General features: G+C 33.9%; 2 protein-coding genes across 2 annotated transcripts; both read left to right on the top strand.

Annotated features, from left to right (window-relative positions):
- The first annotated feature begins 1,937 nt into the window (after positions 1 to 1,937).
- LOC112101579 (NADH-quinone oxidoreductase subunit B) lies at positions 1,938 to 4,537 on the top strand. The gene is made up of 2 exons (XM_024192284.1): positions 1,938 to 2,611; positions 3,966 to 4,537. The coding sequence occupies exons 1-2, from the start codon at positions 2,190 to 2,192 to the stop codon at positions 4,198 to 4,200; spliced, it is 657 nt and encodes a 218-aa protein (XP_024048052.1). The 5' UTR covers positions 1,938 to 2,189; the 3' UTR covers positions 4,201 to 4,537.
- Positions 4,538 to 8,224: 3,687 nt separating this feature from the next.
- Positions 8,225 to 14,144, top strand: LOC18054393 (far upstream element-binding protein 1). Its single transcript, XM_006450745.2, has 6 exons — positions 8,225 to 8,644; positions 9,004 to 9,287; positions 9,469 to 9,558; positions 9,632 to 9,703; positions 9,808 to 9,924; positions 12,697 to 14,144. Exons 1-6 carry the CDS (start codon positions 8,326 to 8,328, stop codon positions 13,822 to 13,824), a joined length of 2,010 nt encoding a protein of 669 aa, XP_006450808.1. The 5' UTR covers positions 8,225 to 8,325; the 3' UTR covers positions 13,825 to 14,144.
- The last annotated feature ends 4,596 nt before the right edge of the window (positions 14,145 to 18,740 follow it).

Raw genomic sequence — 18,740 nt, 5'->3', positions numbered from 1 at the left:
GTATCATTTTCAGGCCCAGCCCTCGCCAATCCGATGTCATGGTCGTTGCCGGCACTCTCACAAACAAGATGGCCCCTGCCCTTCGCAAGTGAGTAAACATTTCACACCTTCATTTTCTTTCTTGTGGTTTCTATCCATTTCGCGTTTATTATTTCTTTATTTATATAACACCTTCGAATTTTCCTTTTTTAAATTCATGATTTTAAGAGATTCGTTTTTTTTTTTTTTTTGTTTTATGGCTAGCTGAGAATAACCATGAAAGAAAATATACAGTATTTGCTATTGGCGTCGTTAGTTAGGATATCGAAAGGTGAGCAGCATGCAGCATGCAGCATGCAGCAGCAGCAGCAGCAGCATGCAGCAGCAGCAGAGCTTAGATAGCAATTCCACGTACTCTAGTTGTTGTGTTTCAGACGATTTACGGTTAGGGATTATTTTACTTTAATTCGTTTTTATTAGGAAGAAGTTTATTTCGTGGTCAAAGTCAAACTGGTAATTGAGTTTGAGTGAGCGCATTGTGGCATGGAAAGATCAAGCTGCTTGGATTAAACTTTGTTAGTTCGTCAGATTAGTTGTCACCCTCGTTTAATCAAACTGGGGTTTAAATCAATCCTAGTTGCTCTCTTTATCTTATGTGGGCGCCCAATGCATCAACATCTAGAACAAAAATTGGACAATCTTTCCTGTGGCACGAGAAATATTCTTATAATCTATTTGAACCTCTTCTAATAATACATCTTTTCCGAGGTTTTGTTTGTGATATCCATGTTAATTCCAATTCTCAAAACATTTACCAATTGCCAACAAGTTTACCCGACGAACAAGCTAGCTCTACTTCTATTACCTTCCCAGTGATAATTACTACCCAAATAATGTTCTATTTCTCCAGTCTTGTATGCTGTTGGGACGACATTGTGAAATCCTCCATTACAATAATATTCTTATCAAATCCATTCTGATATTGATAATTTGGAATTTAAAAAAAAATATATTATTATTATTATTTTTACTTACAACTATCTCATTAACTCCCTCAAAAAGCTAGAGCTAATATTTCCTCTAAAATTTTGCTTGACAACTGTTGTTCTTTTTATTTATTGAAAATATATTTACTAAATATTTATATGGCCGTTGTCAACTAAATATTTTGCTTGACAACCGCCAGTCCAATGTAAATATAAATGTCATTGCTGATATAATAGAGATGAAGTTTTTTTAGAACTAATGTTAAAAGTGTCCAGAAAGTTTTGAAATATTAGTAAAAAGGCTCAAAAATAGCGTTATAAAAAGGCTCAAAAACAACATTTGCACCACATAAAGTCCCAATGTTTCTAATATAATCGATATAATTAAAAAAAAAAAATTTATTTTTTCGACTCAAAAAGGAGGTTGTCGTGTTTGAAATTTATACTAAAAAATCTAGAAAAATTGGAAAAGAATAAAAGAGGTAAACAGTTATTATTTACTCAATATTTATAAAAATTTTCCTTTATAGACTTATAACTAAAGCTTATTTAACGACTATGTGTTAAAGGGTTGATAAGGTACTAGAATATTAGACCAATGATCTTGATTTTAATGATTTGAAGAGGACAATGAGTTCTTAGAATTTACTTTTAATAATTTTTTCTTTGAATTTTTGAAATAAATCAAAATTGTTCTCTTTTCCTTAAATTATTATAATTTATAAATATATTACAATCTTAAAATCCAAACAAATGATAAATCTGTCGAATATAACCAAAATATTACTCCTATTAACAATATTTGAAAAAAAAAATGACTTTTGCATATTTGTGGTGCCCTCACTCGGCCATCAAAATTTGCGTTACTTCAAATCTAGACAGCATCAACGAGATGGACCAGATGGCGGTATTTCCGTTGTAAATAACTAAATATATAGTTTTTTCCTTTATATTCCGGACATAATGTTGGCATTTAATTACTAAACCACCCTTCACAATCACAGAGGTTCACACCGTTACACGTCACGTCACGTCACACACACCCCAGAGCCGCTTCATGTCTAAATCCCAATACTACCGGAGAGAGTAACCACCACTTTCAAACCCCAACAACAATCAATTTCTCTCTCGCTTTGCCCCCGTGTGAGAAAACTAAACCAAACCAAACCAAACCCCACCCCACAACCCCCAAAACACAAGCCCAAAAAAAAAAAAAAAAAAACTATGGCGGTACTCACCAAAAACACTGCCACGCGCCTCCCTCTCCTCCTCTCGCAACGCGCCGCCTGTCTCCACACGACCGTCCCCTCTCTCTCCTCGGCCTCCGGCTCCTCCTCCTCCTTCTCCTCGCAGCCCACCTCCTACGCTCGCCCTCCACCGCCCTCGACCACAAGTCCAGGCGGTATCTCAAAGACGGCGGAATTCGTGATCTCTAAATTGGATGATGTCGTCAACTATATTCGTCGCGGCTCCATCTGGCCCATGTCCTTCGGGCTGGCCTGCTGCGCCGTCGAGATGATGCACACCGGTGCTGCTCGTTACGATTTAGATCGATTCGGTATCATTTTCAGGCCCAGCCCTCGCCAATCCGATGTCATGGTCGTAGCTGGCACACTCACAAACAAGATGGCCCCTGCCCTTCGCAAGTATTTACCTTCCCCTTCATTTCTTAGGGTTTCTATTTCAAATTTAAATATTTAACACGTGATTCTTTTTTATCTATTAGTATATATGATTTTCAGTTTGTGTTTTATTGCTTGGATCTGCAGTTGGGGTTGAAATTTAGATATCTTGGATTATTTTCGAGTGTGTTTTTAATTCTCTGTTCCATTTTCCCCCCCTTTAGTTTTGGGTTTAGAAAATTTTTGACTTTATGAGGATATTGGGGCTTTTGCTTTTCTCATTGAATTTTGTCAGTCTGTCTGTTTTGCATTGCCTTTTGAAGGTCGTCTTGTAGACTGGTGAATAGGGTGATATAGAAGAGTATGGAACAAATTTTTGCTTTAGAGACAGTGTCTTCTTTTTAATTTGTTTTTTTTTTTATCTCTGAGGATGTTGTTTGCATTTGGATATATGGAGAGTTAGTGGTTGTGTTACTGTAGTAGGTGGCCGTGTGAAATTTGTGCCTATTGAGTTCAGGAAAGGTGATTGAGTTTGATTTAGATTGGAGTGGGGGCTAAGTTTTGGTGGAAAAATGCTGGATGTTTCTGGACTACCAACTTTTCACTAGCTAACAATTGATCAATAGATTGCATATGTTGAAGCTCAATTTGTGTTTGACACACCCCATGTATTATTAATTTTGTACAAGTGGAGACAAAGATCAGGATTACAACTATTGCTCTTTATGAGTGGTTGAAGGATTAGTTTGGCTAACCATAACAGTAAGAAGTTTCTGTGTCAACTGGTGTTCTGTGGAAAGAACCTTTTGGAATGGTCATTGAGTTGGAGTTAGCTGATCGATTAAGCTGCTTGGATTGAATTTGTCAGTTTATCAGACAGGGTAATATTTTTTAATCCATAATTTTGAACCCAGTTTGGTTTGTAGTTTGGGCTCAAAATAAGCTGATGTGGAAAACAATCCTGATAGGAATGGGTTTGATTTAGTTTGGTGGTTGGTTGAGTCTAAACAAGACTTCTTGTAGGAGCTTATGTGATATTGTACTTGGCACAATGCATGGAAAATCCACTTACAAAGTGGTTTGCTATATGGGTGTTCTGTCAGTTAGAGCTTATTTATTTATTTTGTGTGGCACTGGATCATATAAAACTTTTTGTTGCTGATGGTCTTTTCTAAGGATGGATTTCCATAACTTTGTGTTCAATGGACCAAATTTTATCTCTTGCCTTTCTCATATATTGTTTCTGTATTAGCAATGCAATAAGTACACAGTTTTGAGCGTGTTATTTACTTATATATTTAGTTTTCTCAGTCTTTTCAATATATATTGAGTTAAAAATGAGCTAAGTTCATCTGAGTCTGACTTTCATTACTTGCAGGGTTTATGATCAAATGCCAGATCCTAGGTGGGTCATTTCTATGGGAAGCTGTGCAAATGGTGGTGGATATTATCATTACTCTTACTCTGTTGTTCGGGGTTGCGATAGGATTGTCCCCGTGGACATCTATGTTCCGGGCTGCCCTCCTACTGCTGAGGCCCTACTCTATGGAATTCTCCAACTGCAGAAAAAGATGAACAGGCGCAGAGATTTGTATTATTGGTGGACAAAGTGAGAAAAGCTCAAGTGGCTCCTTGGCAGTTACACTCGACTATTATGTACTAATAAAATCCAACTATTTTATCTGTTGTCTGATGAAATGTCCATGTAAAGGGAGAGATTATTTTCAGCTGTTTTAGAACATACGTCCTGAGAAGGGCTTATGTGGTGCTAACACCAATATTTCATGAGTTGGATCTTTTGTTCTCTGGCCTTGCTACAGCGGATCATGTCCCTGTAAAAATTATTTGATAGGCTCGAACATTTGTTTTTGTGTTTCCTATTTATGTCTTTAAATTGTGCTTATGGCTTTTGTTTAATGTGGGTTTAATAAATGTGCTTCTGTTTGTGTAGTGTGGAGAGTGTTTTGAATGCTAGTTGTTCTTACCATGCAGGTTTTGAGTTGTAGATCAAAGACAGCATTGTCTCTGGGTGGTGACCTTGTTTATGGGTAGTTTTTAGATGGAGATGATTGTTTTTACAAGGTAATATGAATACGTGATCGCACAACTCGTTGGCTATTCACAACAGGGTTTTGACTCATTATCTTATTCGCGTTGGAGACGAAGAGCGCCAGAGCCAGGAGTTGCAGGAAGACTGGTTAAGAGTTTGGGGTCCTGTAATCACGGATAAAAGTTTTGTGTGTTATGAGAGCACTATGACTTAAACTTCTCTTATTCTTAGGTTTTAATCATTTATGTGCCTGTTTGAGTTAGTTTAATTGAGCTATTGTTTGGCTTTTAGAATTAAAAAAGTCTTTTGGGGCTATGGGGTGTCAAACCAAAAGTCATTTTTTTAATGCAAAAGGTCTTTTGGAAGAAGTTAGGATTTCTAGTTTTTCTCAAAAAAACCTTTTGAGAAGTTATTTTCTCATTTATTACATTTTTCATAATTTCAAAACTAATTTTAAATTAACAAAGGAACAAAAATAATATTTCATTCATATCCAAACCCTTAAACCTTATTTATTTTTCTTGTTTTGCCTCTTAATTGTTCAACCCAATAAAAAAAAAACAATAGAAGGAGCACAGTACCACACCAATTTTCTTTCAAGTAAGAATTTTTTTTATAATCTCATGTTTTGATTTGAATCTTTTTTTTAATTTTTTAATGTGTGTGTATGTATGTATATATATATACACACGGAAATTTCATGCTTTGATTATATGGAAATCTCATGCTTTGATTCTTTGTCCATTTGGTTATATTTTATTATTTTTTGAAGTAAATTTATAAAGTTGACTTTGAACGAAAAATAATGTTTTGCGAATTGGTGAAATATGGAGTATAAGTTAAATTGTCGAATTAAATTTAATCAATTTTGTATTGTTAATTTATAAAGTTTTTGTTTATTTCACATGGGTTTTTATTCATGTGGACATATAGAAGTGTTATTGTTCAGACTATAAAGTGAAGAATTGTATTTAGTTCGAATTGTTCATAATGAAGAATATTATTTGATTTGCATATTATATGACATACATGTGCAGTAACAAGTAACTCAAATTAAAATTACAACATTTGATATTTAATATTTTGAAGATATTAGTAGCTATGGTATCAGTTACAGTTGAATTGTTTTGCCGAATTGTTTTATATTCCTTTGTGTTTATTGAAATGGCAGTGGTTCGTGAAAATATTAATAGGGAACTTGTGCTTAGATAAACTTAATCTAGTTATTTTTATTATTTTTTTATAAAGAAAAATAATACTTTAATTTGTAAAAGTTCAACTGGATTGATCAAATAATTATTTTATTTGTGTTTGTCATTGAATTTTAAATTTGATAAATATTTGTTAGACTCAAATATTTAAGAGTTCTGCTATTTGCCCCGGGTTAAATCCCGAAACGGCAGCATAGGTCATCATTTTCGGCCCTTATTTTTTTTTGTTTTGATTCGTTTTGAAACGACATCGTTCTGCTTTTATTTTTTTTTTCTTTGTTATGATTTCTTCCTTCTCTTCATTTAACCCAACTACGACCCATTGCTTCGTTCTCTTCATCGACCGATAGCCACGTTCGTTTGCAAATCCAACTGCAAATCCTTCATAACCCAGTTGCCCCTTCGTTTGCCTCGTTCTATTTTCCTTCATCGAACTGAAATACAGGATGCCTGCATAGTCTCCTCACTCCTCGTCTTAAGCTTAGCTAGTCCCCAGTGTTGTATCCAACTCCAAACCCATTTTTTGATGCTCCCGTCTCTCTCTCGCATAAAGCAGGCTTGTTGCTGTCTGAAACTGACTCAATGTCCTCTTCCCCAACACTTTTCTTATGGAAGCTCCAAAATTTCTCCTCAGCATTAGATTCTTGTCTACCCAAAGTCACAGCCCTTGAGAACTTAATTAAGATTTGGCAACCATTCGCAATCCCTAGTCTATTATTCATTAATCTAGTCTCATTTGGTTAGGATGGTGGTATTTTATTCAAGTTAAAGGACATATTTTGCATTAGTAAGGAAATTTTCAGATTCTCAGGTCAAACACGCAACTTGATACTTTCCTGCACAACAACATATATAGTTGTAGAGTCTCTTTGTTGTTGAAATGGATCAAGACATAAAAACATATGAGCACAAATTTTCGAGGACAATCTCCAAGTTCAAAGGAAGAAATTAATGGCAATGAAATAATCATGATGCGAGATATGATTCATATAAACACAACCCAGAAGCATGCATAAGTTTAATAATTTATACACATCAATCTACACTATGCTTCAAATTGAAGAAACCAGGGGCACCATTTTTCAGTTCAGGTATATTTATTGTTTCTCTTCTCTTCGTTACCAGCAAATCAGAACAAAGAAAAAAAAATTAAAAGTAGAAACCGTGTGATGAAGAGAACGAAGAGAAGAGAACAAAGAGGAAGAAGCAAGGGGTGTGCAGCTGGGTTAAGTTAAATGAAGAGAAAGAAGCTGGGTTAAGTTAAACGAAGAGAAAGAAGAAATCAGAACAGAGTAAAAAGAATAGAAGCAAAAAGGGTGTTGTTTCAAAAATAATCAAAAAAAAAAAAATAATAGTCGAAATGACGGTTTATGCTGCCGTTTCGGGGTTTGACCTGGGATCTGACTCGGGGTAAGTAGTATTTTCCAATATTTAAGGATATTAATGACTTTATAATGATTAAAAGGCTTTTTTAGATGGTCATCCAAACACTTCAAAAAAAGTTTCTCATTAAAAGAAAAAAATCTTTTACTATAGTCATCCAAACAATAAAAATAAGTTAGAATTTTTACTTTTCTATTATTTTTAAGTAGAAGCAAAAACAAAAATTAACCCAAACAGGCCCTATGTCAGGGAACAATACTAGTTGTTAATTGCTATTGCGTTTGCTAATACGCAACAGGATTTTTTTTTTTTAAATTTTAATGTTGAAATTTCTTAAAACAGAGAACATTTAGCTTATATATATGAAAGAAGAAAATCTATTTTGACATTTTTTTTTAACATGGAAGTATCCAAATCAATTGGTCGTATACTTAGCAATATACTCTTCGAATTTGAAGATGTTTTGTTCATAATACATAGTCATTTGATTAATGCGGCTACAACTCATTATTATTTCAAAAAGTATGATACAACACATTCATGTGACTTTTTTAGCAATTCACTTCTTAAAGTCATTAGTATTAAATATCTTATTATAATTTCAATGTTATAATTTCTGTCAGTGTAAAAAATTTAATAGAAGGAAAATTCCTCAATTTGAATTGAAAAGATATAAGTATCTTTCATACCATATGATATTATATATTTTAAAATTTTATTTCAAATAATATAACATTCATTAATTAGATATTAACATAATATAATTATTTACTTAAATTTTATAAAAAATTATTAATCACTTAATAAATAAAAATATTGTATATTATATTATTTAAGATAAAATTTGAGATAATAGAGTCCATGACTCAATGAGCCGCAGGCAAAATAAGTAGAAATAAATAGAAAAAGGAGAAATCCGAGCTGGCGAAAAAAGATCTCTTAATGAATAGCTTTTGTTATACCATGAGGGAGGGTATATAATGAATATAAAAACGCAGCCCTATTTTCATAACCTTACTCATCTTAACACTCGAGTCTCTAGGGTTTCTTTGTCTCTCTCTCTCTCTCTCTCTCTATCTATTCTCTCATCAACAATGGCAGACGAACCGCAATACTCATCAGACGGCACACCCAGTAAACGCAAATACGAGGACCAAACGACGCCTCCTTCGGCCGCTGCGCGCAGGCCCACGGGATTCTCTGCTCCGGATCCCGCCGTTGCCCCTACCTCCTACAACAGTGTCCCTCCGCCTGCCGATGAATTCCAAGACTTTCAGGCTGCCAAGCGCCGCGCCGAGCAGATCGCGGCTCGTCTCTGCAACTCGGTTTCCGCTGAAGCCAAGCGCCCTCGCGTTGAGAACGGCTCTGGCGGCTTCGATTCCGCTGATAAAGGTTTCAGCTCCCCTCCCTCTGGTATATTTACTTGTCCACGTGTACCAACTTTTTCTCTATATTTTTACTTGATCTCTTTTGTGGCCGAGTGTTCTACATTGAATTGAAATGATTTTATGATCTTATTTGTTAGTTCCTTTAATAGTATTTAGGGTTTCGTTTACTGTTGTGAGGATGAAGCATCTTTGCTTATGAGTTTTATTTTTTTTTTAGAAATTCTCCCTGTTATGTCGGTTGTGACCCCCATTTGGGCTTCATTCTCTTTGATTCTTAGTAGTTGGTGTGACTTTCAGCGTTTTATGTCAATCTTTTTCATTGTTCATGTGCAATGATTTTGTTTGTGGATCAAAACGGAGTGATTTTGATCTGATTCAAAACAGATTTGAAGTCTATTCCAGCTCCTTCAGCCATACCAGTTTCATATGGTGGATATCAGAGCATGGGTACAAGCAAAAAGATTGAGATTCCAAATATTAGGGTTGGTGTTATCATTGGAAAGAGTGGAGAGACTATCAAATACCTTCAACTTCAATCTGGGGCAAAGATTCAGGTGACTCGTGACACAGAGGCTGACCTCAATTCTCCTACTCGGTCGGTTGAGCTCATGGGCACACCCGAACAAATTGCTAAGGCAGAGCAGCTTATAAATGATGTTCTTGCTGAGGTAGGACTTGGCATTCTTAATCGCTCATTTATTCCTTTCTTGTTTATTTATTGGTTTACATGATCGAAGTTTGTGCCTTTTGTACAGTTTTAGATCTTTAATGTATGTTCCTTTTGATCTATGGAGTGTACTGGCATTTAGACTTTGATTGCTGATAACTTATTCCATAAACTTGGGCCAGGCTGAATCAGGTGGCTCTGGTATAGTTGCTCGAAGGCTAACTGGACAAGCTGGCTCTGACCATTTTGCAATGAAAATTCCAAACAACAAGGTAATCAGAAGCTCTGTTTGTTAGCTTTACTGTTTGGCTTCCGATTGTCCCTGATGATGTGCCTCAAACTCAGGTTGGTCTGGTAATTGGTAAAGGAGGTGAAACTATAAAAAATATGCAAGCCAGGACTGGAGCTCGTATTCAGGTGTGTCATCTATAATAATTATCACCTTTACACCAGAATATTCTTATTCAGCAGTGATTCAAATTTACCTTGTATGGTTTATGTTCTAATTGTATATTCCACAGGTGATACCTCTACATCTGCCTCCAGGCGACACTTCGACGGAAAGGACGGTGCAGATTGATGGGACAAGTGAACAGATTGAAAGTGCAAAACAGTTGGTTAATGAAGTCATCAGTGAGGTAAATCTTGTGGTTTGCTGGTTTGCAGCTTTTGGCTTATTTACTTCTGCATGTGAGCTGTTTCTGCACGTGGTTAAATCTATAGCCAAGAAAGGAATTATTCAAATGGATCATGAATTCTGAATGCTTTATTGATGTATTTTGCTGTATCCCTTTTGTTTTCATATTAATTTTTTGGTAGCTGGTCTTTCTACCCTGCTGCTACAATTGAATCTCTTAGTTATGCTCACTAGTGATCTTATTCTACCCTTTTATTGTTTAGACTGGATCTTGTTGGTGGTTTATGTTTGTCACTGCAGGGCACAGTGAGTCTTACTGTCCATTAGGTAAAGTGTGGTACATGTATATTTTTCTTGGTCTTCTGTTTTATTATCAACTAATTTTTCTCTCTCGTCTCTGTTTATATCTTCATCCTCTTTATATCATAGTAAAGGTTCTGCAGCTCTTCCTTTTTCCTATAATACTAATAATTTATTAAATAATCTTTCTTCTTCAAAGTCAATATATGACTGCTGTTGGTGAAACCCTTGTATCTTTTCCATAGTTATCCCTCTTGTTAATAATTATGAAGTGGATTGTTCTCGGTCATTCTGTTGTTCCGCTATTTTCAGTACTCCTTTATAACTGGTATGGTTTATTTAAAGCTGACGGAAGATAAATTTTCTGGGCAGCATATTTGTAACATGCTATTTAGTTGCTTTTACATGAGTTGTGTATCTATATCATCATCTATTCTTCCCTATGGAAATGTACACCTATTTTGCTGCTGATTCTGTTGGCATGTAAGATAATATCTTATCTTAGCACTACACTTATTTGGATCTCAATGTCTAGGTGGATCTCAGCTATGTGAATTGAGGATTTAATGGAGAGTAGTTCCTTATTTTTGTGATTAATTGTGATTATCAGTAGTTCTCTGAGGTGCAGTGTTGATTATTGGATATTAAGTTCATGAGATAGGTTTTGATCTTATTCTATGTTTAGGTTTTTCTACCCATTTCACAGCGCTTATATCTTATCAGCGTTCGAGTAGAATATTACTTTAGTTGTATTACCAAGGGAGTGCAATTGTGGGATTATAACTTGTTTTGTCACCAAATATGCTTATTAATCATCTATCATATCACTGATGCTGTTATTGAGAACTATTGTAGGGTTAGTGTATTTTGGGCTATTTGGTCACACCAACATGGATCACTTAGTGTTGGTGTTCCCTCAGCGCTGCTCTGGTATGGCTCTATATCCCATTTCCTGATATTTAGTAATGATGATATTTTCGAGGGAAGCTGCAAGTATATATTTACTGGAGTTACAAGGTTGCTGCAATGGATTTTTTAATGGAACATGAGCTTTAGGATAATCTCCTTTGTAGTGTTGGTTGTTGATAAATTTTCTTTTATACATATTCTCAGTCCCTTGGCTTTACATCCTCAGGTTTTAAGAAAATATTTTGATAATAACTGGCTAATATTTGAGTTAAATTCTTTTAATTAAATCTGGCTTTGGTGGTTATGATTATTCTAGAGAAAATTTCACTAGTCAACTCTCCTGTATGTGCTCCTTAATTTTGCTGGTATTCTAACTGCCTCCCATATTGTGAAGCTTATATCAAAAAGTTCAATTCATCAGTGCTTGGGGTTAAAGCCATTAACTGCTTTATGTTCTTGTAAAATGTTGTTGATTTGCCCTGTGCATTGCTGTGAAAAGATTTTTGAAATTTAGTGCTTGAAATTTGTGCCATTGGTTCCTATGCGCCTTATATAACTGGAATCTTTTTAATTGGGTGTAAACAAATGTTATAAGTTGTATTAGCTTCAACTAATCTCGGCAAGCTTCGTGTGTGTACAATTGTCTTCATTTTTTAAAGTTGCAATTCAAGATTTTAATTGAAACCATTTTGACTGCATAGAAGGGTTTTAATATTGTACTTTTACTTTGTCCATATATAATTGACAATAGCTAAAACCTCTCAGTTAGTATATTTCTTGAGACCGTCTTTGTAATTGCATTTATTTTAAGGTTTTTGATTAATTATTTATGTCTGTCCACTATACCAAGTTCCTTTGCTATGGGAAATAAATATGTAAGAGCTGCTTCCATTGAATTAGCACACTGGTGCATCTTCACGTTTTCTAGTTGACTGTTCCTGTTAAGGTCCGAAGATTTACTTCATTTGACTTCATTTTAATTAATAGTGAAGTTACTAAGAACTCCAATTTACCGGTCTAAGTATATTGATCTTCTAGGATGTCTTTACTCTTAATTTGATGCTTCTGTTAATTTCAGTGCGTCAATTAAATCTTTTCGCTAGATTTTGTATTTTGTAAAAACTTTGAACTCATTGCTGGTCAGTGGCAGTGGGTCTTGCTTTTGTAAGCTTGTATTGTACTTGTGGTTCTTTTTTTTCCCATTCACTTCAAATAGAGAGAGGATGGGCTTCTGCAGGAGTTTACTCAATAACCCCATCAACCAGTACGGTATGTAGGCATTTATTTTAATAATACCCATTCCCTATATAATGTGAACTCGGTTTGCTGCTGTGCAGATCTACTTGTTTATTTTTGTGTTCCCTTAATCTGGATTTGCGATGTTTTTTACTAGTTGTTTACATACATATACACTCTCTGTCTGCTATATTGCATATATATTCCATAATTATGGATAAGTCCAATCTAGTTGTTTATATACATATACATTCTCTGTCTTGCATATATATTCCATAATTATGGATAAGTCCAATCTGGTTATATATGTCGAAACAATTTTGTGCAGAATCGTATTAGAAACCCAGCAATGGCTGGAGGATATTCCCAACAAGGTTATCAAGCACGTCCTCCTACAAGCTGGGGCACACCTGGGGCTCCTTCAATGCAACAACCTGGTTATGGTTATGTGCAGCCGGGAGCATATCCTGGTCAAACACCTCAGTATAACATGTCTCAGCCTCCTTATGGTGGCTATCCTTCCCAACCAACACCTGGTGGATATCCTGGCAATTGGGACCAGACACCAACACAGCAAACTAGCCAGGGAAGTGGTTATGATTACTACAGTCAACAACCATCCTCTCAGCAACCACAAGCCCCTGGTGGTTCAGCAGCACCAGCAGATAGTACTGGTTACAGTTACAGTCAGCCACCAGCTTCTGGCTATAATCAGCAGGGCCAAGGTTATGCTCAAGATAGCTATGGTGGATACCATGCACCTCAGTCAGGCTATGGGCAGGCAGCGCCATATGATCAGCAACAAGGCTATAATTCTGCAGCTGGTTATGGTAATGTGAACAACACAAGTCAGGAGGGTCATACTCCTTCTTATGGAGCTCAAGGAGATTCAACACAGGCTCCTCCACCAGTCCAGTCATCTGCTGCGATGGGCCAGCAGGGTTATGGTACCGGCCAGCAGCCTAGTCCAAACACTGCCAGTTATCCACCACAAGGAGCTACTCAGCCCAGTTATGGCGTGCCTCCAACTTCGCAGAGTGGCTATGGGAGTCAGGTCCCACCCCAGTCTGGGTATGCTGGCTATGGGATGCCTCAAGCACAGAAACCTCTTGCCAATCCACCTGCTTATGGACAGACTCAGCAGTCACCTGGCTCTGCTGGTGGTTATGGACAGCCTGGATATTCCCATTCACAACCACCACCTTCTAGTTATGCACAACCAGATTCGGGTTCTCAACGTGCACCACCATCCAATTATGGTGCTGCAACTCAGCCAGGTTATGGAAGTGCAGCATATGGTGCACCACCAGGAGGTAGTCAGGCAGGTTATGGTCAGGGGCCACCGTCTTACTATGGTGGTGGGTATTCACAGCCTGTATACACTGCTGATGGGAATGCAGCACCTGCTGCTCAGCCTGTTCAACAGGGTGGAGTAACCAAGTCACCACAAAGTTAATCACATGTAGTGAGCTGGAAACATTCACTTTTTGTTGCTGTCTGTTTGAGTATGGTTAATTGTATTCGTATGGTTAGGTCTGGTTAGGTTTAGTAATGTTTTAAGACTTTAGTAAGTGTTTCTCCCTTAAAGAGTAGCGTGGATGGTCATATTTCTTCTTTGTTCAACCTTTCACCTTTATACTCACTTTTTTTGGTGTGTATTCTCTGTATCTGGTTCTTAAAATGTTCTTTTGCCGCAAACCGTTTGGCTTTTGTGAATGTTGGAGTATTTTAAAAGTTGTCATAGATATAAAAATATTGTTGGTTGAATGGAGGCTACTTAAGTTGTATCTAAGTCAATGCTTTGGTGAAAATATTATCTTTATGTTTAGTACTTGAAACTATCATCTAATATTGCGCTGTCTCAACGTTCTATGTTTTTGGTTTCTTGGTTCTTGCTTTTATTTGTGTTATTTGTTCTGTTGATTTTTTTTTTTGGGGGAATATTTCTTTGTGATTCTTTGGTCTTGTGTTGGTTACTTATCGGTTGGAGCTAAGATTTTGTGATATCGTAGTAGTAATTGCTACTCGCCATTTAAACCAAAATAGTTTCTTTTTTTCATTAAGTTGAGGAAGATAAGTAATATGGTCCATGCCTTCATGGATGGTGGTGCTTTAGAAGAGGGTACACATTTTTCCTCAAAAGAAAATTGTTATTTTTTTTTAATTTTTAAAAGAAGTGTAAAGTTTAACGTCTTTTCTTTTTTTAAATCAGTGTTTAATGTATTATTAAATCATATAATTTAGTAAAGTCAATGTTGAATTAATCATAAAGTCATTTGGCTTAATAAAGTGTTTGGATGTCTACATAAGAGAATATATATATATAATAATTATTCTCTGATGAGAAAATTTTTACTTTATTTAAGGGAAGATGTCACTAAAATATTAAAAAATATGAATTTTAATATTTTAGAGTTTTTTTTTTTGTGTTTTAGAGGTATCTTCACCTTATAAAGTGAGGATATTTTTATTAAAAAAAGATTATATATATATATATATAGGCGATAAAAAAAACTTTGAATATATTGTCGCTATTTACACTAAAAATTAACTGGGACCACTTAAAATTAAGTTTATTATAGCATAATCTAGATTTCTACACACTTACAAAGAAGATCCAAAGTTTTTTTTATCGCCTCTTGTTAATTTATGAAATTATTCTCAATATTTATGTGAACATAGGTGCATATAAAAAAGTAAAAAAAAAAAATCACATGTCAAACAACGGGACATCAAAACTCCTAACATACTATATATGGTTAATAAAAGATTGACAACAATACAACAAATAAGCTTATAATATGAATTATTAAAATTGCACCATTAAAAAATTATTTTTGAAATCCTTTTTAATTACATTGGTTGAGAATGTGAAATCTTTGAAATTTAATATAATGAAAAGTGAATGAGCAACCATGATTGTGAAAGAAATAAATCATGACAATTTTAAAATAATAATTATTATTATATGCTATTTTTTTAACTTTGTACAGTAAAATCTCTTTATACTTATAATACTGGAATCAAAATAATTTAATTTATATGAAAAAGTTATAACTTAATAGAGATATAATTACAAAATTATTATTTTGACTTAATTATCCTCAATGCAAGTAATATAGAGGTAAATTATGCACAACCTAATAGTTAAGTAATAAATCATGTCAAATCCAATATATAGATATTGATAAAAGAAACAAACATAATTTTAAGAAATTAATACACGCATTTATGTAGTATCAGGAATATGCAAAGTCATCTTAAAAATATACATATTTGCATTTCCTATAATATTTTTATCTCAATGTAAATTCTATAAATACTATATAAGGATTTAGTAACAACTCTAAATAATAAATTATTCTCCAAAACAACTTTTAAATTTTATTTTTTCTATATTAAACCTTTAATATAATACGACAAATATTTTTTTACAACACACTAAAAATTATTCTTGAAAGGAGGGCAAAAATTTTTTTTAACGGGAATTTAGAAAAAAATTAACTTATTATATTGTGAAGTTTATTCTTACTTATAACTATCCCTAACTAGGACTAAATTTTTTTTATCACTACATAGATGTTATTCTTATATAAAGTATCACTTTAAAGATGTTTTATTATAATACTAGTTACAATGTTATAATATATTGACATACTTTTTTCAATTAGAACATTTTTATGATAAGTTAAAATAGTAATAAAATTTAGTTCCTAAATGATTTCAATTTATTCAATAGATATATAATTTATTCATTTTATAAAATAAGTCACTAACTCCAATTGAAAAAAAATAAATATTTCATTTATGAACGTGTTTGAAAATAAAATAAAAACTCTATTATTATATAAAAATGAATAAAACATAATGGGGTTTGAATGATTTTTACTAGGCTAGACTAGGCTATGATTGCCGGAGATTTACTCCTCCCGTATTAATGAAATAGATGTTTATATCTATCCAATTTTTAGTTATCAAATGTGGAGATCAACCTGTAGAATTGACAACTATCACAAATGATTCAAATATGGGTCTGGTTATGTTGGAATTGCTCAACGGTAGAGCACTGATGATGATAATTGTAGGATCATTAAGATATATATTAGATCTGTTGAAGAAAAATAAGTTTTTTTTATATTTTTTATAAAAACTTTTAGGATCGCTCTCATACAATATATAAGAATTTATAATCTAAAAATCGTACCTTGAAAATTCGATTTGGCTTTTTCCGCTGAAGTGATTTAGGCTCTCAGATCACGATCGGTCACCACCACTCATGTTAGATCATGATTCGTCACCACCACTCCTGCTAGATTACGATCCGCCATCAAATAATCTTCCAGACTATGACTCAAGTTTGATCTGCACTTGACTTGTGGGCACCTTTATCACCACTAAAACAACTAGCACGAGAAAATTTTTCTCTCAACGATAAAGAGATAAATCTTTTTCTTTAATATGTATAAAGTGGCTGCTCTATTTTTTTTAGAGAAAATAAACCTTTTTATATCTCACTTTAGTGGAAACCCTGGGCTCTATTTTTTATATTACTTAATTCTATTAAATCAAGTTTGATTTAAATTAAAAATAATAAACCATAAGTAACGTTACTTCTTTTTTCTTATAGGGGTCCACCTTGTAAAATAACACAAGGCCCCTTAGATACAAGTACATTACATGGAGCCTCCCACTAAATAATATATTTAGGCTTTTAACTTAAATAACTAGTTATCTTGCTTATTAATCTAGTAGTGGTGCATTCAATTAAATGAGCTAACCCGTGGATCATTTGTGAACATACAATAGTGGCTACAATAATTAGGCTTGTAATTAAACTAGCCCAATTATTTAATTCAAATCTATTTCACTAAAAGATTGTAACTGACCTCCATAATTGTATGTTCGAATAATAATTCGTCCCAAGCCACATCGATTTCTCTACTGCATAATCTTTTGTACCACATCGTTAATTAAATCGATATCTCAATTGTCCAATCGATTTAATTACATCTTATTCCTTGATACTTACTGGTTTTCTCTAATGATCATTTTCAAAATACTAAATATGTTGACACACTCTGGCAAAAGAATTCTATGATCAAGTGCCGAAAACCTATTAAGAGATGTGTTGTACAAATTTTATATTGTTAATTTATAACTCCAATACTCATAATTGCTCCTACCAAGATACCGGGTAATCTTGACCACAATTGTGTGTCGTGCCCATTGGTAACTCAAATAGAATAACAATTATAATCATGAAATCATAACTAACTTAAGATTAAGATTACAGTTAAATCAATGCCTATGAGATTTAATAAGTCTGACAGTCATTTCAAGGTTAATTAAATCTCATATGTGATCCAGCTCAATATAGTCAAACTACATCAGTAAATTCATATATGATTAAGATAAATTATTCAATGAATTTACTACAGTCTAAATATAAATAGAGCGCCCAACTCTATTTATCAACTACGAACTAAATTTATTTAATTATAAGATAACTTGTATTATGTATTCTGTGAATCCATATGATGATCACATAAATACATATAGTATGATTAAACGACATTATTCAATATATATTTATGCAATTGAAACTATCTCAAATATTTTATTAATCATAAAATAAATTAATATGTTTTAAAAGAGCATATAATCCCAACAAGATCTTCATTTATTGCCATAATTTGACTATCATTCCCAATACTCAATGGTGGAATAGCTCCATCGTTACCACAACCTTCAAATGGAAAGGTTGTAGCTATTGGTGTCAATAAAGTACAACTCTGAAGAGATGTGACTTATATAGAAGTTGAAGCTATTGATTGCAGGTTATAGGTGGCAAAAGAGGCAGCATTATCATCAGTGATCAATGAGACTAATTTTCAAGATGTTGCTTGTTGAGTGCTTATTTAACATACAATTAATGAGAGATCCAAAAGCATACCTTTTAATTCCTAAATGTGGAAGCAAATCACAATGAGATTATGTTATTGTCAAGTTTATTAGAGACAGATGATAATCTTATGAAAAATCCTCATGTTATTGTATGCTTATGATCGAAGGATAATTATAATAAAAGAAAATATGAGAGATCATATTGCAAGAGGCCACTGCCTCTTTCTCTCATTTTCACACTAAACAAGTTCTATGCATTGTCATGTTTCTCACACTTATCACACACCTCTATTTTAGATACAACAAGTGTATTTATATAAAAGTTAATGCGAGCAATTGAAGTTAGCCAAAAGACTTAATAACTCTTGAAGTCTAAATAAACTTAGTCACATGAAACTCTATCTAAAATAAGCTTTTAGACATTTTGTTGGGTTGGTCCAATCCATCATGGATGTCAATTCCAACAGT

The sequence above is a fragment of the Citrus clementina genome, unplaced genomic scaffold (assembly GCF_000493195.1).
Source record: "Citrus clementina cultivar Clemenules unplaced genomic scaffold, Citrus_clementina_v1.0 scaffold_1, whole genome shotgun sequence".
In the NCBI taxonomy this organism is placed as follows: Eukaryota; Viridiplantae; Streptophyta; class Magnoliopsida; order Sapindales; family Rutaceae; genus Citrus; species Citrus x clementina.
The sequence above is the reverse complement of the archived record's forward strand: the minus strand, read 5'-3'. Positions and strand labels throughout refer to the sequence as shown.